This window comes from Epinephelus moara, chromosome 7 (assembly GCF_006386435.1).
Source record: "Epinephelus moara isolate mb chromosome 7, YSFRI_EMoa_1.0, whole genome shotgun sequence".
In the NCBI taxonomy this organism is placed as follows: Eukaryota; Metazoa; Chordata; class Actinopteri; order Perciformes; family Serranidae; genus Epinephelus; species Epinephelus moara.
In genome coordinates, this window is record NC_065512.1 from 2,656,570 (window position 1) to 2,678,483 (window position 21,914).

General features: G+C 42.2%; 1 protein-coding gene across 5 annotated transcripts; it reads right to left on the bottom strand.

Moving 5' to 3' along the window:
• Positions 1-5,057: 5,057 nt before the first annotated feature.
• sf3b1 (splicing factor 3b, subunit 1) lies at positions 5,058-20,150 on the bottom strand. Of its 5 annotated transcripts, XM_050048061.1 has the most exons (24): positions 20,089-20,150; positions 18,241-18,413; positions 17,909-18,010; positions 17,668-17,782; positions 14,549-14,628; positions 14,224-14,418; positions 13,625-14,087; positions 13,257-13,378; positions 12,964-13,161; positions 12,736-12,837; positions 12,186-12,365; positions 12,007-12,093; positions 11,322-11,592; positions 11,002-11,147; positions 10,600-10,746; positions 10,181-10,306; positions 8,612-8,833; positions 8,313-8,495; positions 8,116-8,227; positions 7,897-8,017; positions 7,682-7,813; positions 7,223-7,495; positions 6,829-7,045; positions 5,058-5,690 (listed from the first exon to the last, which is right to left on the bottom strand). In XM_050048061.1, the coding sequence occupies exons 1-24, from the start codon at positions 20,114-20,116 to the stop codon at positions 5,532-5,534; spliced, it is 3,954 nt and encodes a 1,317-aa protein (XP_049904018.1). In that variant the 5' UTR covers positions 20,117-20,150; the 3' UTR covers positions 5,058-5,531. The 5 variants fall into 5 exon arrangements, 4 of the variants coding, with proteins under 4 accessions (XP_049904018.1, XP_049904019.1, XP_049904021.1 ...); XM_050048062.1 differs by lacking the exons at positions 17,668-17,782; positions 17,909-18,010; positions 18,241-18,413; positions 20,089-20,150 and adding an exon at positions 14,990-17,634; XR_007570200.1 differs by lacking the exons at positions 5,058-5,690; positions 6,829-7,045; positions 7,223-7,495; ... (13 more) ...; positions 13,257-13,378; positions 13,625-14,087 and adding an exon at positions 14,990-15,044 and having other exon boundaries at positions 14,360-14,418.
• Positions 20,151-21,914: the final 1,764 nt, after the last annotated feature.

Below are 21,914 nucleotides of genomic sequence, written 5' to 3' on the forward strand. Positions count from 1 at the left end.
ATGGACAATGTAACAGGAGGATTCAAAGTGGTGAACGACAAATTATTTCTCAATGTATCCAACATTACAACAGCAGTCATGACAGTGTTCAACTGTGTGCTGATGAACCAACAGCAGTGTGTTCGCAGTAAACCTGTACAGATTGATCTGGAACAAGAGACAATCTACCACTCAGAAGGAGAGACGGCGGTGTTACCGTGTCCTGCCACTGGTTTCAGTGATGACCAGCCTCCACCTTGGTCTATTTTGTTCTCCGACATTGACGAGGAACAACAAAACCAGACTGTGTCTTCAGCGGACCAAAACTACTCTCTGGTGCTTTCATCAGTAAAGTTAAATCACTCAGGTCTGTACATCTGTGAAACTTCTATGATGAAGCAAAGATATATTCTGTTGGTGTGCCCCAAATTTGACCCACCTGCTGTAGAGCTCTTCTCAGAGGGAGAAGACGTCACTCTCAGCTGCAAAGATTTCAGACAGGGTATGAAATACATTTGGTTCATCAAGACAAACCAAACAGGAGGCAGAATGGTTAGGGTAGCATCTAGTCTGAGCATGAGCAGAGTGAGAAGGCTACCTGATGAGAGGTTGATGGTCTCTAATGTCTCACTGAAAGACACAGGAGAATACTGGTGTGTAGTTCTGACCGACGATTTTAAGTGTGTGTCAACAAGCAAAACTCTCCTGACGTACAGAGAGCCCTTTGGGATTCACTCCACCTTCTACACAGTGAGATGCTCAGTGCTCAGCGCTCTGCTGATGATGCTCTGTGTTGTTGTAGTGGCTGTGAATCAGAGGACCAAGAGAGGAGAGCAGCTCTCAGCTCAGACACACAGTTAATATGCACATCTTCATTTCCTCACTGTCTTTAATACACTGTGTTATATACTGGGTCTGAACACAATGCATGTTACACATTCATGGTTACAAGTTGACCTTTGACCCTGACAAGGTGCAGATAAATATAGACACAGAAATATATATTGTATATATGTTTATATTTTGTTCTTCTTTGTGTTGTTGTGTGATTATAGGGATCAGTGCTTTGGGCTGCACCCTCACAGCAGGGGGCTCGTCTCTTATGGCATTTTGTTTTTATATTTTTAACATGTCGGTAATTCATCTTTTAACATTGCTTTCACCTGAGATGCTTTTTCTTTAAATTCATTTCACCCTCACCTTTTTTATCTTGTGTTATTGAACTCATGTTTTATTTGACATCAGATGATTATGTGATTATTCTTTATTATATATGAAGGAATTTGAGTTGATGCATTTATAACTGTTGTATCTTGCAGTGTTGTCAGTGTTATGTGATTGTTATTGTACTGTGGTCTGCAGCGATCAATAATCAATACGCTCTATAATAAAAGAACATAATCAATAAACTGTGGTTCCTAGTTTTTACTGTTTCAGTTGTGATTTATCATTTTTTGTAAACAGGACACATGTAAACTGTGAGAAATGATCTCTAATGGCACTAAATCAATGTTGTGAACACATTTAATCCCAGTCCTGTGCACAGACATTTTAGGGGGCAGGAGCTCAGGCAAAAAAGAGCACCTCTAATAATTATTCATTTAAAAATAAAGATATATACAGTAACAGGTTTTGCTTAATTCCATATTTATTTAATATCCATCCAGTGATGCAGACAAGTGTCACTTTGTTTGGGCGTCATTCTCCAGGAAACATTGAGCCTCAGACGCTTCATTTCCTGCATTGTGGTGAATTTTTCTGCATCAATTTATGGTGGAAATGTATCGAGAGATAGAGATGAGCATAAATATAATAGATATCTTTAAAAACATGTAGAAGTGAGTAAAGAGAACGATTCTAGTGTGAAGCTCATTAGAGTTTCACATCAAAGTAAAAAAGTAAACTGAAAGCTGCTCTCTAAATACTCCAACAAACCAACGCGCTCCTCCTCTACGCTCTTTACGCACCGCAGCACCAAACTGCATGTCATTTTTGTTTAATTTAATTGTCAGAGACGCGATGTGGGAGATGTAAACAATATTTCAAATTGAATTTTGGCTTAATAAGACTGGTGGACGTGGGACAGCAATTCGGCGTCTGTCTCCGCTCACACCGGGCAGCTGGTGCACCGGCATCAGAGAGTTGGAGGGAGACGGTGTGGTTTTACGCCAGACAATCTCACTTCTTGTTAAACGTAACGGTGGGATATTGCATCATCAGACTGGCTGTATTAAGATGTTTTGATGGGGGGTTGATTTAACAACAGAGACAAACACTGTCGTTACCTGGCTGTCCATGAAGGCAGGTCAGGAAGACGTGGTGCTGCTCCACTGAATGTGTGTGCAGCTGCCACACAGGGCCTCCACTCAGATACAGTTGTCAGACAAACAACACACTTTTAATTGAGAGTTGATGCCAGGGGCCAAATGTTGAATTACTAAAAAGAGATAGAAAAACCTGTCTTGCAAAAGGGCACTTATCTCGTCAGAGGGCAGAGGGACAGGTGCCTGAGCACCACCTGAGGTTTATCTGTGCAGCTGTGTGCCATCACCATACCTTCTGAGTTTGCTGTAGACTGCTCCAGTGGAGGTGTGTAACTGTGTCCCCTGACTGAGAGGTCTGACTGATGATGTCAGCAATGTCTCTGGACTGCAGCAGAGAGCTGTGACTGGGAGGAGCCTCCAGCTGTTGTGATATGTGTGTACTCGTGTTTTGTTTTTGGGTTTTTTTGCATCGTTCCAATGTCGAACCATTTTGGTTGGTTCTTCCATCAGCATCTGTTACCTACGGCAAGCCGTTTAATCATTTAATCAAACCACTCCTATCTGTAATCACATTTTAGATATCCATGATAGCATCTCTCCTACTAAAACTATGTTCTTACCGGTCAGAAGAAAACTGTGCCAGAGAGGACACACATACCAGATGGCACCATTTTTAAATTAGGAACTTTTTTTTTTATCATTCCTGAACACAGGAATATAGTGAATCTGAATCACAGCAAGGCCAGCAAGGAACAAGTGTGTCTTATTCCACTCACCTGTGTGTAGTCAGTAATCAGCTCCTGTGTGTTTAAAGCCCAGTTTTGGAGTTGATAAACTGTTCTTGGTGTTTTTCTGATACTGAGTCCCAGTTTTTTACTAAATTGTTACGGTTGTGTCATTTTAAATCACATGATTATTTTCTCTATCATATACGAGGGAATTTGAGTTTATTATTGTCTGTGTTTGAGAGCAGATAAACATGAAGTTAATCTGTTAATTTAAATTCAGCAGCTCAACCTCTGATTACCTGCCGAGCCTTCTTATACCTGGTCAACCATCCTTTCCCATCATCCATCATCCTCCCTGTCTCATCCCAACCCTATCCTTCCCTCTGCTTCTCCCTACCCATATCCCTTCATCCCCTCATCCCTTCTCCCCTCACCTCCTCTGGTGCACACCTCTCCCACGTCTCAATCTAGGTACCATCAGCTCGGGCGGAAAAACCAGTAAGTTCACCAAAAAGTGGACCAACAGGAAAAGGGACTCTGTTCTCTTTCTGTTCACACTATAGCCTGTATATCATATATACTAATGTAGTTTTGTTTTCACTTTGACGCAGTGTGGTTATGAAGCTCCTCACTTTCAGATGAACCTAAAGTTTGAGGAGAACCTGAGTGTGTCTGTGCTGTGGACTGTTTCTGTCTGATATATTCTACGTTCCACATCTGGAGACGTGCAGTATCTTCTGTGGATCAAACTACTCCTCATCCTGCGTCCTTGCAAACGCTACAAGTCACTGTGGTTTCATGTTTTTTCCAAGCATCCCAGTGCAGTGGTATTTGATCTAGAGGGCTGAATACAACGGCTGAGAGCAAAGAGAACCTGGAGCGCTTTGTGGTCACAGTGCTCAGGTTAAGGTTTTCCCTGTTGAAGGGTTTTTTGGGGAGTTTTTCCTTATCCGCTGTGAGGGTCCAAAGGACAGAGGGAAGTCGTATGTTGCAAAGCCTCTGAGACAGATTGTGATTTGTGATATTGGACTTTATAAGTAAACTTGAATTAGACTTGAATTGAAGTGAACTGTGGACTTGTTCTGGGGTGGTCTGAGGCCTCCTGGAGTGTTCACATATGCACAGAAAATGCTGAGTCACCGCTATGAGTTGGTTTAGAGGGCTGAAAATGACCAAGTGTGAAAACACCTCAAGTCTCCCTCTGCCCAATCTTCAGTACATCCTGCCAGACCGACCTCTTCCACCTTCACCCCTCTACTTATCCAATCATCAGTCCTCAATGAGAACACCTCCTAAGTTACAATTAAACCTTTAAACATGTTGTCGTGGCGTGATCAGTTTTCTCTGTGCCTGACCTGCTGATCACATTTCATCACTCACTCCGTGTTGAGCTTCATTTTTTGTACACAGGACACATGCAGGCTGTAAGAAATGATTTCTGATGGCACCACAGGTCACAGAAAGGTGTGTGAACACATCCATAAGGGAATAGGTTTGCATATGGATGGTAGAGAACCTGTTTGCTTATTTTAACAGTTCTGTGCATGAACACACAGGACCAGTCTGGTGTCGTACTGATTAAGGTACAGTAATGTGTGTTTTTCACTAGCCTACGGGACGACCACACATTGTGTGTGACTACAAGTGTTTTCAGTTCCACCTCGAATGAAGAGCAGTTTAGACATTTCAAGTTGAGTGGGAAAACAATTCAACATGATTGCCTTAGTCAGGCGGCTGTATCCAGATGTTTTAATAGTGGATTCATTTCACAACAGTGACAAACAATGCAAGGCGTTCACAATGCAGCGACCTGTTTTGAAAACTTTAAATGTTTTCTACCTTCCTGAGTTCCCATTCACTTCCATACAGTACAGAAACAAAACAATCTGAATAATCTTTTTATTTTACTTTTGTTTCAAACCTGACGTGAAGAAAAGTTTAAATTAGCAGTCAGAAATCATGTAACACATCTGATCCTAAACTCACCCACAGCTGTAACAGATCATGTGTATAAATGTCCATACAGAGCGTTTGGTTCATGTTGTATGAAGAAATGAAGAAATAAAACCTCACTGACACACAGAAGTTGGAGTTTTATACACAAACATTTTATTCGGTTAAATAAAGCAACAACCTGTAAGAACAGAGGAGGTGTGAAACGAGGAGCGGGTGTGTAAGGGGAGAAGCCGGATCAGAGGCCGATCAATAATCAATACACACTAACAAAAAAATAATCCAAATATTTAAAACGTTGTGGTGACGTGTTGCTGATTCTTCAAACAGAGGCTCATCTGACATTTCCGTACAGGGACACTCAAACTGAGTAAAAATAAAAAGTACATACAGACTCTACATGTTCCTCTGACGTCTCCTAACATGCTCGCTCTTCTCTTCAGGGTCAATGATCAGAGGCTGACTGCGCCTGTGTCGGATCGTTTCATCCCGGGAAACGTTACGGGTTTCTAAATAAAAACTGACTCGGTCCTGGACCGAGATTAGAGACAACAACAGAGAGTGACGGTGGAAGGAGGAGAGAAGTGGAGAGCACATTGATTTGTATTTACAAGACGTAATCCAGCTCGTAGCGGACATACATGTTCTTCTCATCGTTGTAGACCTGTGGGTAGTGAGCGATGAGGGCGTCCTGCGAGCCGATGTAGATGGAGTTGTAAATCTTCCAGTAGACGTCTCGGACCTTCCTGGCTGGATGGAACAAACCCTGCACACACAAACAACACAATGATAAGAGGAAGATTATTCACAGTGACTTCTGACAACAAATTCAGTACTTTAAATTGAAGAGTTTGCTCCCTGATGTTAAAAAATGTTTCACTTTCTCAACTGATAACCACTTTGACAGAGTTACTGGACCAGAAGTACATCTGTGCTTACTTATTATACTTTATTATTAATTTTATTTATCATTAATGTTTTATTTATTTTTGTTTTCAAAAATGTATTTGTTTTTTTAATGTAATTATTTTTTATTTGTTAGTTTTATTTTTTACTTACTTTTAAACTTATATTTTTTTATTTTATATTTTTCAAAAATGTTTCTTTTAAATATTTTTTATTTTCTAGTGTTTTTTTTTTTTTGCTTATTTTTATTTTACCTATTTTTGTTTTCAAAAATGGTTTTTAAAATTTTTTATTCTTTAATGTTTTATTTTTTGCTTATTTCTATTATTTTATTTATTTTTGTTTTCACAATTGTTAATTATTTTTTTCTTATTTTCTATTTTTTTAGTAATTTATTTTTTTGCTTATTTTCAAACTTATCTTGATTATTTTATTTATTTAGTTTTAAAAAAATAAATACGTTTTTTATTTTTTTATTTAGGATTTGTTTTGCTAATTTTTAAACTTATCTTTATCATTTTATTTAAAATTGTTTTCAAAAAATGCAGTTTTATTTTTTTAATTATTTTTTAGTGTTTTATTTTGTGTTAACATTTAAACTTATTTTCAATATTTTATTTATTTTTTGTTATATTTTTATGTATTTTTAATTTCTTATAAATTTATCTTTTTTATCTGCTTCACAGTGACATCTACAAATTGGTCATTTTGTATAATTAAGTAAATTTTAAATGTAATAGAGAAAAAGCGGGGCAACTCCAAAATTTGAATTCCATGAAAAGAAAAAGTGTGATACTCTTACATATAAATTAAATCAACTTAAGAATAAATAACATTAGTTATTTACGATCAACTATTATTAATCTTATCAATGATGGTCCGTGACAAACGTCCTCAGTTTCTGGCTCATTTATTCTTTCCCACTCTGTCACGTCTTCTACATGATCTACGCCTGATCTCCCTCTTCACCACTGGAGCTGGCTCCTGGTCGTACTCACCTGTAAGCAGTACTGCAGCATGCGGCAGGGCCCGATGGCGACCCTCAGCCCCTCCAGAGCGCCCATGACGGCCTGGATCACGTGAGGCGACGTCTCAAAAACGTTAGGCCACACGTAGTTGAGTAAGTGGTTGAGAGAGTCCTCACAGCCGAAACCGTAGACGCCCAGAGACATGTGCTGGACCACCGCGCTGGCCGTCTGTCTGTGGACCAGGTCTCTGCAGGACGACACAAGTACAGGGTCAACAGTTATACGATAAAGTGGAGATTAGAAACCATAAACCTTTAAAACTTTAAGTCTGTCGTTCTCTTCTGACTCTGTTTTTACAACATCCCTGTGTCAAGATTAGTGCTCAGTGGAGACTTCGGAGGACCGCCGTCTCACGCTGACTGACCTGTCCATGAGCGCGTCCTCCAGCAGCGGTGTGACAGCGTAGATGTAGTCTTTGCCCATCTCTCCGATGTACTCAAACAGGAAGGAGAGGGACTTGAGCACGCCGTTCTGCACGTTGAGCTCAGGCACGCGGTATTCGTTCATGAGTGCCGGCAGCACTGTGAAAGGTGAACAGGTTTCAGCGACGATGGCGATGGCTACGGTCGTACAGACTCTGTTCTGACGCTCCTGGACCTTCAGGTTATTGAGTAGTGTGGCCAAGACGTCATGGGGGCTGCGAGGAGTAAGAGCAGAGTGTTGTTTAAGATATTTGTAGAGAAACGGTTTGATTTTTAAAATATATAAACAGAGATTATCGCAGGGCGCAAACTAATGTCTGTTGAGAACTGTGAACAGCGAGAATTAAACCAACATAAAAACAAACATATTTGGCGTGTATAAAGGTCTTGATGGCACTCACCCGATGGCTTTGGCGATATAACCAAACGTGTTGACAGTCGCTCTGCGGATGGCTTTTTTGTGAGCCTTTAGCAGCTCCAGCAGCTCAAAACAAATCCTCATCCACTCCCTGGCCGACACGTATTCAGCACCCCTGGAAAATGACACAAGAAGTTACGATACATTCTCTAACAATACAATCAGATCAACTTCAGTCTGAGGCTTCATTTGACCGACCTGTCAGCGATCCTGCCCACCAGGTCAATACAGTTCTCCTGCACCTTCTCATGTCTGTTCTTCAGGATGGGAGTTAGACGAGGAAGCAGATCTTTGATTGGTGGAGTCATCTTGTGCATGCCTGCAGAGAGAACAACATGAATGAAGAGGTTTCCTTTTCTAAACCCTGAAATCTGAATCAAAGCTAAACAGATTTATAAATGTAACGAGGAGACATACCGATGACATTAACGATGGCCTTCAGCGCTCCCAGGATGCTTCCCAACACCTCGGGGTACTCCTCTCCCAGGTACTCGTACAGCACCACACCCAAGTGACCCATCAGCTTTTCCTGCAGGGACAGAAAAACAGAGCGTGTGTTAGTTTGAAACATTACATCATCTGGTTGTGTGTCTGCGTCTGTCTTCAGCGTGTACCTCCTGGCACGTCTTCATGACCACAGCGGTACGGGAGATCAGGTCGGCAGCCTGCTGACGGACTTTGGCTGACTTGTTGTTGAGACGCCACAGCACCGTACCGCAGATCTGAGGCAGGTAGGGTTTCACACGCTTCCCGAGGGCGTTCACCACTGTGCCGAAACCATTAAGCATCACAGAGTCCTAAAGAGAGAAGGAGGGATGAAATTAAAACAAACAAAACACAGATATGGAGAATCTTGTGCACATTTAATAATTGATTTCTTCTTAATCAAGCTGGTAAGCATCATCCCTCTCACCTCTGTGGTCTGTTCCTGGAAGGCGTACAGGATGCCGTCGATCAGCTGCTCCTCCAGCTTGTGGTCGATGTCAGCTGCACCCAGGTTGCCCATGATTTTCTCAATGGTCTCCATCACCATCTTTCTGTACTGCTCCGCCTCGTCTTTCAGGTCATCAACGATGCGAGAGATGATCTCTGCTGCTCCCACTTTGTTGGCCAGCTCCACTGTGGTGTCCACCAACTGCACGAGGGAAGAAAGGCGGTTACCAAAAAGAAAAAGTGTGAGGGATATGTTCAAGAAAAAAACAGTTTGAAAATCAGATTAGTTCTCGTACATCTTCACAAGACCTCACTTCTAGAAACAACGGTGCGAATGGACATTGCTTAAATATGGTAAAAAAAACATGTTTGGGACTAAAATGTCCAATAAAATAAATCGTATTCTTCACATGCAACTTTTCAGGTGAGGCAGAAAAGCTATAAATGAATAACAATGCAACACACAACAGTACAAATCACTGTCATGTTGTGTTGGTTAACCGAGGCTCTTGAGATTAAGTGAAGCGTAACACACATCAAACTGTAAATCACTGCTTTCTAAATTAAATGTTTTAACAATAAACCTCAGTAATCCACATTAAATAGTTTCCCTGCTGTAATCACATCACTGTCATCATGTTTAGGGACATTAAAGCACAGTAATACATCTCATGCCAACATTTATTTGGCTTAAGTGGCACTTAAAACAAAAACAGTATCACAGTTTGATCGGTATCTATCAAATGAATAACTAAATTCTGTCAGATGAATATGTGACTGTGACCAACAGGTGCAGGTTGAGAACAGACAAGACAAACGTCAGGTCTGCTAGCTCTCGTGTTGGTGTTAATCTAGCGAACGACTAGCCCTGATCTGACCACAGACTGGTTGAACAGGCGAGAATAGTTCGCAGGAAGCACCTTACATTTGATGACACACAGTAACACAGTGAAAAGAAGGAGGAAGGGGTGCGAAATGTCATTCCTAAATTAAGTGTGTTTTTTGTCAGTCATCCGATAAAAAAGCATTATATGCAGAAACTCTGCACACTGAGTCTGGTGCATCTCCCTGGCTGTTGACACTGCGTGGCACCACAGCAACCTAAAAGGGACTGAGCTGTTCTCCCTCTCTGTCTCCGTGCAGCCCACATCCTCCTCCTCATCATCCACCTTAATATTACTATCTGACCTGCTGAATGTGGACTATCTGTGTTATGAATTCATACTGTGCACCCTGCCCTCCCTCTTGTTGCAGACGCATGTCTCCCGCAGGTTATGCCACATTTTCTTCACTGCTTCTTGGTAAAAAAAACCCCTCTCTTTTCACAGATATTTTAAACGAGCCAGGATCAAAGGTCATGAGGTTGATCCAGTGTCACAGACGAAAATGTTCCCACAGTAATGGACAGTCAGCAATTTGTTATAAGATATTTTTAGGCATATTGGTTTCACTGGATCAGTTAAAACAGAGAACACACACCTCAGCCAACTACGTCCCCTGGAACTGACTTTATCTTAAGTTAAACAGGAACGTCTGTGTGTTTGCTCACCTGTCTGTAGTTGCGTCTGTCCAGAGCCATCCTGTGCTGCCAAAAGTGCTTGAAGAAGGGCGGCAGGATCTCTGTCTTGATGTAGTTAGCTTCCACACCATCAGTGCCACAACACTGCTTCACCACCTGTGAGACAAAGACACGAGAGTCAGAGAAGGAAACTGAAGAAATCAACAAGATTTCAGGCATCAAGCCGACAGGTCGGATGTAACCAACGGCTGCAGGGTGAGAACAGAGAGGACGAAGGTATCAGCTCTGCTAATTCTCGTGCTGGTGTTCATCTAGCGACATACTAGCCCTGATGCAACCATGTGTTGATTGAACAGGCGAGAATGAGTCGCAGGAAGTTAGCTTAAGTGTATGGGAGTGTGATTCTGGGATACAGAGGTAAGACATGAGTTATTCTTCCCCTCTCTTACCTTGAGCACAATCTTCTTCATCTCCTCATCAGGGGACTGAAACTCTCTGATGAGGATCAGCATCACCTCCCTGGTGTAGTAGTTTGCATACTCGGCGTCCATCAGTGGGATCAGGTAACCGATAGCTTTGAGGAAAGCAGCCAGACCCTGGTGACAAAGAGGGGAAATAAACAGTGAGTACAATCTCAGCTCACAGTTTAAAGACCTTAATGATAAATGTATGTGTCTGATGCTGCCAGCAGAGTTTTGATGGTCTTGCATGTGACCTCTACTGACAGCAGCAGCCCCTCAGAGGAGACACTATAGCAAGCAAATATTCACACTGTAGCCACGTGCAGGCTGAGTGCTGGGTGTGGATCTTGCAGGAAATACAACTTGTTCCTCCCTCCAAAAGCTTCTCACCTTTCCTCTGTGCTGTCTGATACCCTTCCAGAGGGGCTTGAGGACGGAGTCAAAGGACTCGATACCGTAGGGTGTAGCAGCTTCAGCCAGGGCAGCGATAGCCAGGGCACTGATGGTCCTCACCTTCTGCTGCTCATCCACCAGACCTGTGACACCACACAGAGTCAAAAACCAACAGTCAGAGCATGAACACATTTTATTCCAAACATTAAGACAGTGTTTACTGAACTCAGTGCCTTTTAGAATATCAATAAAAGCAAGATAAATTTAGTTTAAAAGAACACCTAACAGGCTGCTATGAAGTACATTTAGTGACTGACCGTGTTCGATGATCTCCACCAAGCTGCGAAGGTGGGGCAGAATGGCACAGCCCATGAGGATGGCGATCTGCTGCACGATCTTGATGCCTGTGTGTCGGGCCTGCCAGGACTTCTTGCTTTTACACACAGCTTTGAGAAACGGCAGCAGAGAGGGAATACCGAGGGCAGAGGCCACCACGGCGAAGGCTCGTGCTGTCGTGTTTCTGACGTACTCGTCCATGTTGTCGATATCAGGTCTCATTGTGGAGATCATTGTAGCCAAACCGGCAGCCTGGGGCAGACAGGAAGAAGACGGGTGTGTCAGATCGCCACATTTCTACTGATAAAGCCCTGTTTACACCAGACTTACAACTTCAGCATCACGTGTACCTGTACTTAAAAGTATATTCTGTCTGGTACCTGGTTCACGTGCACTGGTGTACATCTGTGTTAACAAGTCTGCATATACTGAGACTTTATCTGTTGCGACAGTGGCAGGGATTCATAATAACAAAATTCTGCCAGTGTAAAATCTGACTGTGACCAACGGGTGCAGGTTGAGAACAGACGAGGCATTAACGTCAGGTCTGCTAGCTCTCGTGTTGGTGTTAATCTAGCGAACGACTAGCCCTGATCTGACCACAGACTGGTTGAACAGGCGAGAATAGTTCGCAGAAAGTGTGCATGAAAAAGTGCTAAACATTACCTTTGCCAAGTTAGAGATGATTTCTCTGCCTTCTACTCTGGCGTAGTAGTCCTCATCAATCAGCAGAGGCTCAATCACCACCAGGATCTGAGCACAAAGACGACAGTTGGTTCAGTTCTTCACACAAAACAGAAAAATAAGCACATCTGTTGTTTTTATTGTTTCAGACCACATCTTACCTTGTGGACATATGGTCGAACCAGGTCGTCCAGTTTGTAGAGAATACGGTCGATGACTTTAACCAGCAGGTGGCGCTCCTGGTCCTCCAGGGTGGGCGACATGAGTAATGGCAGGATCTGGTTGAATAGGGGGCCTGCTCCGAATTCACGAGCTTTGTCTGTGATCTGACGCAGAGCGGCCTGGAGACACAACACAGAGGAGAGGATCAGTCAGACTGACAGACATTCAGATGGACAGACAATTTCAGAAAGGTCTGGTTTCTGTCTGCTGCTCCCAGCAGAGCATGATGGTCTACACGTAGACCTCCACTGAAAGCAGCAGCTCCTCCAAAAGGAGATTCTTTAGCAAGCAAATATTCACACTGCAGCCACATATAGGCTCCGTGCTGGGTGTTGATCTTGCGATAGGCACTGTTTCTGTGCTATTATAAGCAGTTATGACATGAGAAGGAATTGGGGAGCTGAGGGAGGATGTAGGACATTTGGGGACTGTTTAACATCAGGGATACTGGAGATAATAAGGGGGTTGATAAATGCACCAGGGACAAACCTTCCTCATGGGCGGTGTTCCATTTTTAATCTTCAGCAGCAGCTTCATGATCTTCCTCTCTTTCTGCTCCTCGGGGCTCAGCGTGGACTCATCCACCTCCACCTAACACAAACACACACAGAGCGTTAGCCATCAACACACACATTGAACTTCAGTCAGGACAAACATCCACGTTGTTGATTTTACAGTGTCTTTTACGTGTGTCGTGCGCACAAATCTGATGCTCACCAGCAGTTTGTCAAAATATTGGATGTCATCAGGTTTGAGGAAGGGGAGGTTTCCTGAGGGCTGGTCGTTCATCTGTTTGGTGGTGCGGTCCTCCTGCTGCATGTGGAAGCCCGTCATGCCTCCGATGGGGGTTGGTGTGGCGGACAGTTTACGGGCTGGAGTGCGGATCGGCACATAGCCTGCTGGTGGAGGCAAAACCTGTGGAGGAGAACAATGAACTGTCAGAACTCATAATTTATATTTACCCGTGGTTTTGTCAGTAGAGAATTAAAAGCAATGAAAGGGGTACGGACCTTGTAACCCTCTGGGAACATGGCATCAAGCTCCTCGTCTGTGAGAGGCCGGTTCCTCTCGTCAATCTCCCTCTCCCACCTCCACGCCTGCAGCTGCTCTGGGGTCATGCTCATCAGGTGACCTGAAGAAAACAGGGGAGGAAGTTAATTAAAAACACAGTAAAACCATCGAAGACTTTAAGGACTCATGTGACTAATATATGATTCCACTTCTGCACATGTTGTTCCTTCATTTACTAAATCCCCAAATATAAACAAAATACAACCGGACACAAGGATGGTAGAAGGCTTCAATTCACAAACTTTCAAGAGTTTCAAGGACCCCTGGGCACCCTGAATAATGCAACAAAACATCAATGTTTATTTACCTGGTGTTGGGGTAGCCATGTTCATAGCTGGCGTTCCTATGGGCGTCTTTCCTGGGGTCAGTAGTGGTGTTGAGGATCCCATCTGACTGGCGGGTGTTTCATCCCACCTAGACTTCCTCTTACTGGCCCCTGGCGTTGGAGTCTCGCCAACCGACTCGTCTCCTCTGTCTGTGCGTGGAGTTTCAGCCCAGCCACTCCCGTGTCCCGGGGTCTCCCTTTCTGTCTTTGGGGTTTCGTCCCAGCGGTTCTTGCGTACGCTTCCTGTGGCTCCGCCGTGGCCGGGCGTGGCATGGCCAGGTGTGTCCCTGCCAGGGGTGGCAGCGCCAGCAGGTGTGTGACTGGGAGTGGGGTCCCACATGCGGGTACTGGGAGTGGCCCCTGGGGTCTCGCTGCCTTTGGGGCGGCCAGGGGTTTCATCCCACCGGCTGTTTGAAGGTGTGTGTGCGGGGGTGTGTCCTGGAGTCTAAAAGGAACCAGAGACAAAGAAAACATGAGATTTAAAACAACTTACAATTTATAAATAGTTGTTATGTTACCGGATATGTACCCACTACAAGACGCTGAAGTTACCCATCAAGCACCAAGAGACAGAGACTTACATGGCCCACTTCAGTAGCGGAGTCCGCCTGGTCCCAGCTGGACATCTTTTTGGGTGTAGCATTAGAGGGAGTCTGGTCAGCTGTCTGGTCCCAGCGACGCTTACGTTTTGCAGCAGCTTGTGTGGCGGCGGACCCGTTGACAGCTTTCAGGTCCCCCGATTTGGCCTTCTCTGCCAGCTGCTGACGAATCTCTCTCTACGAGCACAAACGTCAGTAAAAACAATAAAATGGCGCTGCAAAAAATCAGTTCACAACTTTGTATGAACTTGGAAGCGGCCCTATAGCACATTTGTGTAAAAAAGGGCTAAAGAAAACCGTGGCTCACCTCCTCTTTGGACAGGTTCTGCTCCAACATGACGTCCACGTACGATCTGACCTGCAGCTTGGGGTCCGGCGTTTTGCCCCCTGCGCGAAAGAGCACCAACAAGAACATAGGACAATCATCAGTATACACTCTGGGGACCCAAGTGAATACAAACACAGCAAGCACAAACACAGCCAGCTAACCCTGACTCTCTTTACCAACAGATTAACTTAGGTTCCTGTTGCTTTTTTTTAATAAAACAGCTGATTCACAAAACATTCCTACTGAATTACATACAAATATACATTTGTCTTTCTTACATACAGTCATAGCATTCTAATGGAAAAACAAGCAGATACATAGAGAGAAGAGTTGAGGTTGTGGTGTTTTCTTAAAGTGGATTAAGAAGTTATAGCCATCACTGATGCAGGGGTCCTGGGCTGTGCTCTTCAGAATACGTACACTTTCAGTGCCAAGGGTCCCTCTGCAGTCAGACTTCAACCGGCAGAAAAGAAGCCTAGAAAATTTCTCTTTACCATTAGTAACACTTTGGAAAAGGGTTTGAACTCACACACAACAGTATACCACCTGTGTTGCATTGATTTACGGCACTCAAAAAAAAAAACAAATCTTCTTGGGGCATAACCACAAAACTTGAAAAAAAATCACATGGAATACCTGTGCTCCAGATTCCCAGTTCTTAATACTAGCATGTAAAGATAAATATATAAATATGAGCATCTACTTTGGCATTCAAATATAAATATGAGGTATAAATAATGATAAATCTAGCCCAACTGTCAGAAATATGACATGCCAGAGCCTCACTGTCTTATAACAGCTCTGGCTGTTCTCCAATCATCATACATTCAGATCTTGACTTCCTTTTCAGGACAAAAGGTAGCTGATAAAATAGGGGTAAGATATGAAGTTAAATATTTGGGCTGTAATTTTCCATCATGAATGCATGGGAAATTTTATCTAAATTTGTATGCCATTGATAAGCCAAATAAAAAAAACTTAATAGGCTCTTGGGGGTTGAGGTTTGTTGTAGCTGGGCTGCATCTGATTCCCCTCACAGGCCCCAAACAAGCAGCCAACGTGGACCCTGACCAAACTGACAAGTGCACAGTTCTCTGTGTTCCCCATAACCTACACAGGACGAGTTGCTGCACCCTTAACAGAGTGCAGTACAGGACTGGCAAAGCAGTACTGCTGTAGGAGAGAAATTAAGGACAGTTAGTATGGGCCTGTGGTATTGTGGTACACAATTTTCTTGATAACATATTTCTATTTTACAGAGAGAGTTGTAAAATAAAAATATATTTACACAACAACTTTGTACAAAGAGCTCTCTCTACATGCAGGCTTCAGGTAAGCCCTACCTAGACCACACCTGAAGCACTCAGGCTGTTTAAGCTCATATTGTCAGTGGAAGTGAAGATGCAATAAAAATGGAAAGGACGATAAACTAGCTGGCTCAGACTCCTGCATGTTTCTTAAGTCGGTGACCTTGGGTGTTTTGAAAGGCGCCTTTTAAACAAAATATATTATCATTATGAAGTGTTTTAGTCTTGCAAAATTAGAAACATGGTTAATTTGTGATAAGACGCTTTAACTAAACCCAAAGAGCCTAGTCCTCAAATCTGTAAGAAAAGCCCCTTTTACACTGCCGCAATATTCCGCCGTTATTCCGCCTCATCGTTCTTTACAAAACGTATAATCGAAAGTGGAGAGACAGAGTTGTCTCATCTTTAAGCCTGCAGCTGGGGTAGTAACAGCAGTGAATTAACGTCTGTGTAAAAAGGACTGCCGGTGAAACAGGACCATGGACAGGATAGGTTTGACATTTTGATGATGTCTAATGTATTGCTAGCAGCAGTTAGCAGCTAATTCAAAGAAGAATAAGCAGCTGAAAATGTCAGAAAATCAGGGAAGACAATGAGGTCCGGGAGCTCCTTACCCTCAGAACAGAATGTGAGATCGGCCACCATATAACAGTAACAGGGACGGTATATTATTGTTATTGCCTTTATTATTGTTCAGAATGTCCTGTTGTCACGTATGTCATAAGTCACTTTAGAGGCCCATACTGATGCCCGTCACACTTCATTTGTTTCCGGGATGCCGGTGTGCTGTCTAAAATCACACACAGGAACAGCATGATGCTGCCGTTGTTTGGTTCTGAGTAAAAATGCAAAGCCGGGGTATAGGAGGAACTTTGCAGCGGCCCTATAGTGCGATCTGTGTAAAAAGGGCTCAAGTAAGTTACAACTAAGTTGTCATGTCCTATGTTGAGGCCAAAAGACTTTGCATGTCTATCGTGTCTAACAATCGAACAGAGATGGTTAAGTTACAAGACTTAAATTACAGTCCAGACAAAGAGAAACTGGGGGAAAAAAACTAGACCTAATTATGAATTTTATGTTATTATATAACCTTGATGATCCTGAGTTGACTACATCAAAGTGATGAAGAATATTTCCCTCCACGGCCTGCCTTGGTATCTAAAGCTGTCTGTTAGCGAACAAGTTGTTGTTTGTCATCAGGTACTGAGCTCAGCATGGTTTGTTGGCAGGTGAGTTACACCATAACTAACCCTCACACTAACATTTCTCATCCTCATATGCTAAGACAAGAGGACACTGCCCTTTCCCATCATAATTTAGGCTGGCGCTCACATGGGATTCTTAACCCTTCGACTCACACACAACCCATCTGCGACCCACGTTTGTTAGGTGAATTATCTCTTTGAACATCGAACACCTAACCACCTCCCCTATCAAAAAGCATGGCAACCCTACAGTGGCTTTAGTTTTATTGCACAGGCTGCACATTAAAAGCATGAAAATATATAACTGAGCCCACACTGACATTTGCTGCAAAGTTGGAAGTCAATACCAATGCAGAAGAAAACGAACAATGACACAAAATGTCCTTGGACCACAGAGGATTGACCACCGGGAAGGCATCAAGTCTGGGAAGCAAGCTATTGCATTGTGGTCGAAGGGTTAAAACAGCAAAACTATGGGTGTGAAACCACTGGTAGTCATGGGGGGGGGGGGTCACAAAAAGGTGAACCGTGAAAGGGGGGAGGAAATGAGGAAGGTATAATGAAGTCGAAAAAAAGCTAAATTTACCGTCTGCAAAAGGATCAAGACGCTCAGGTGAGATGATCATCTGTCTGCGCCGGGCTTTGTACTCATCTTCCCGCTCTGCGATCTTCTGCGGACGATGCTCTGCAAATGGGTCATACTGCAAAACAAAAACGGAATACAGAATGTAAGTGGATTTAGAAACTTAAAAAATAGAGAACACATTTGATGGCAAGAACACATGGATGAAGATATGATATTTTAGACACATAAAATCAACACTTACTTGTTCGTCTGACTGAGGAATAGCGTTAAGTATCGCCACTGGTGCATGGTACCCTGGTTTCTTTTGTCCCAACAGGCTTGTTGATGAATCCTCTTCATCATCCTGAGGAAAGAAAGAGAAACACGAGTCTAGTCAAATCTCACCAAAGCGGCAAGACTCTCCCAGCTCACATGCAACAGGCAAAGAGGAGCAGTCAAGCTCCAAAATAAAACTGTGGAATTGCATCAGACCAGAACACTATTTAGATGACGGCAGATTTGTGGTTTATGAGCCAACGCTCTGCAACTATTCTGGAGAAATATATCTACACCCCTGGGTATGAAGATACTTACATCTTCCTGTTCATTGGCGGCGATGGAAGTGACATATCCAGCAAAGCGGCTGTCGCTGCCTCCATAGATCTCCTGGTCGTAAAATCCAGTGGAGTCCAGGCCCACTCCCTGCTCTCCTTCCTCCAGCAGGGTGGCCTTCATCCCCTGGATCTCCAGGATCTGGGCCTCGATATCTGCAGAGAAACGAAGAAACAAAGAAGAGAGGGTGAGAAAAAGAGTGTTTAAAGCTATGGGAAGCCTAGGATTATTACTGAGTACATTCACTGAAGTGATTTTCTTAAATACAAATGTGAGGTACTTGTTTGTTTGTTTTCATGCCACTTTCTACTTCGACTCCACTATACTTGAGGTAAATATTATTGAATATATTTTTACTTCATTACATTTATTCAACAGCTCTCATGAAGGAAGATTTTTGTAAACAAAACACATTAGACTTCAGACGTTGTCCTCAGTGGGGGATTCCTTTTCCCGGTACTGTATATTATCAGACAACAGCAAATACAACCGCACACAGTAACAACACAGACAGCATCACAGTAGCAACACAGAGAGGAGTGCACACTCAGACCTGTTGGAAAGGCCTAATTTATAAGACAGCTGCGGCGATCAGGTATAAGGCGGTGATTGAGTGGCTGTGTGATGTCCTGTTTTATTCAAGTAGCAATGCGTGCAATGACCCTGATGTTTGACTCTGTGAGATGGGGTGAGAGGAGACAAATGATCCTGGCAGAGGTGCTGGTTACACATGTGAATTTGACCCTATTGGTAACCGACAACATGGTAAAGAAGCAGGGTGGAACAGTATAGTTGGATGGGCTGAATAATGCCCTGAAGAGTTAATAAAATATGTTTTGTAATAAATATGCTGCCCCACAGTTTAGAAAAGTGTAGCTGAAACTTTAAGTCTATTAATTCAATAGCTTACTGACAGAAAATTAACTGGGAAACAGAGGCAAAACGAACTTTGTAGATGATGTGCCACTTAATACATCTGTTAAGGATTTTTACAAGTCAAACAGTCAAGGAGTTGACGGAGAAAATAATCATTAACACTTCAAAATGAGCTCCACCTCAACCAGCTACAACAGAAAAATCCTGCTTTTACATTAATGCACGAGTCATAATCATCTTATGATATATATATAATAATATAAAAGTCACAGGAACATTTCTCTGCATTGAATACTTCTACCTTTATTACTTTAAGAAGGCCTTTTTCCTGAACATACTTAAGACGATGCTAAGGAGAGGCTTTAAATGAAGGACGTTAACTAATAATGGATGATTGTTAAGTGTGGTATTGGTACTTTTACGTAAGTGAAGGATCTGGATAACTTACTCTCTACACTGCATAACTAATTATAAGACACTTAACGCGACACAAATAGCTTCACATCTCAGTTCACTGCGTAACGTGTGGTCGAGCGGTGTTGTTAAATGAAGCTATTGCTAACTGCCAAATAAGACCCTTATTTTCATTTAACTACAATGTATAGTGATTAACTCGAGGTATATACACAATCAAACATATGCTTGAATATTAATTTGAGCATGTTGATGAGTCTGGTGCTGAAGACGCATAAATAACCACAGAAAAAGGGCAAATCCGGCTCGGTGACGGAGCTAACTAGCAAGCTAATAAGCTAGCAACCAGCGCCATTATCCAAAGCGTCCGCGTTGCGTCGTACCGCGGCCTGCTGCTTACTGCGTTTTAAAACAACAAATTCATACATCATAATATACCCAAGACGCTGCAGCATTTAATACTAAATTCCCTTACACATAAGAATGTGAAATTTAATCCGAAACTGAAGCTGTTTAGTCATTTTTTTGCAATTAATTTACCTTCGTGCGTTTTGGCGATCTTCGCCATTTTGGTGGTGGTTGTTCGACTCTGAGACCGGAAGTGTGTTAAGCCAGACTTCCGTCTGTGTGCAGCTGTTCTCAGATCAGTTTACAAATGTTGATACGTTAATTGTTTTGTAAAAGTCAAAATCGGCTTTAAAGGTATGCATGTTTGTGCTCACAAGGATTTTATCTCCAGTTTTTATTTGTTTGTTTTTTTAAATTGATTAATTTATTTATTTTATTGTTTATTTTTACAGGGACAGCGCAAATTAAAAGTAATTGCATCAGAGTTAACGTTAGCTGGCAGCTAATTTACATCTGTTGTCCCTAGGCAAGTAGACAAAAAACAACAACTTCAAAAACAATAAAAACAAAATAATAGATAAAAATCCATCATGTTGCTCTTTATGTAAAGACATACAGCTGAAAACAAGGACAAAAAGGCTGGACATGGAAATCACAAACAAACTATTCTTGCCAATAAAACGTATAACCAAAAAGAAACAAAAAACTCAGTGTGGTAGAAATAAATCTGAAGTACATCGTTGAAGCAGCTGAAGAGGATCTGAGCCCCTCCTCAGTCTGACTCTTTGTCTTTCATCTATTTTGTTGATCGTTTTAATTTAATTTTTCTAATGCTTTGGTGCAGTAGTATCCTGTCGTTTATATTTGATGAGGTAATAACAGAGTAATGATCAAATGTAAAGTGCTTCAACCACAAAGACAGTTTGATAATGTGATATTATCTAAATGTGAAATGAAATAATTAAACATCATTTTCTGACTCAGTCCTTTAGAAGTGATTAAATGTGATTTCTGAGGCTGTATTGATCGATTGGTGATGATGATGATTGAACATCAGATGTCAAAGTCCTGCACACAGTGTTAAAAGCAAAATGTTCTTAAAGTTGTAAAAGTAAATGTGTTCACTTTGAAGAAATATGCAGAGTGTTACATCCAGTGGTGAAAAGTAGGCCTGCATTTACTCAAGTACTGTGCTTTAGTACAATTATACTTGAGGATTTCCATTTTCTGCTACTTTCTACAGCATTTTAGAGGCAATTCCACATTTGTTTCTCCACTACAGTTACTTGATAACTCTACTTACTTTGCAGATTCAGGTCAACACTAAAAAAAGAAAAAAAAATGTAATCCCAAACAGTAATTTGTGATGTATTGCTAGATAAGGATAACAATTGTACTGATCCCTGGGGGTAAAATCACAAGCTACCCAGCAGATACAGTTTATAAAATATTAGTCAACCTGAACAACTCTTTTTCAAGTTGAGAAACTAGAGCGCTACAACTCAAATTTGTGATGTTATAGGGTATACAGTCTAAAGCCACTCCATAGACAGTGAATTGTGACAGATGAGATAAAATCAGATAATCCTTTATTTGTCACACAGCAGGGAAATTAGTAACATGATGGCAGCAGAGGGACGGTGCAAGCAGGAAGCATCTGTGGAAAAAAAAATACAAAGTAATATATAACTACGTATTGGCAAAAAAGACACGCGCAGGTCGGTGTAATAAGTAAACTCTACAAAACAAAAGCAATATAATATGCAAACATTATAAAAACACAAAGCAATATGATAAGTAAGCAGCAAAAAGAAGCTAAATATAATAAAGAGACAGACTGATGGAAGTATAGATATTGCACCTGAGTGCTGATTGTACAAAGTGAACAATAAAAGATATAATAAATAAATAGACAGGCTGAATGGCAGAATTTACATTATTGCACGTATCAAGTGTAGTGATTGATTGTCCATAGTTTTAGGCGGTGTGATCTCCTGGGAGCAGTGTGAGTTGTAAAG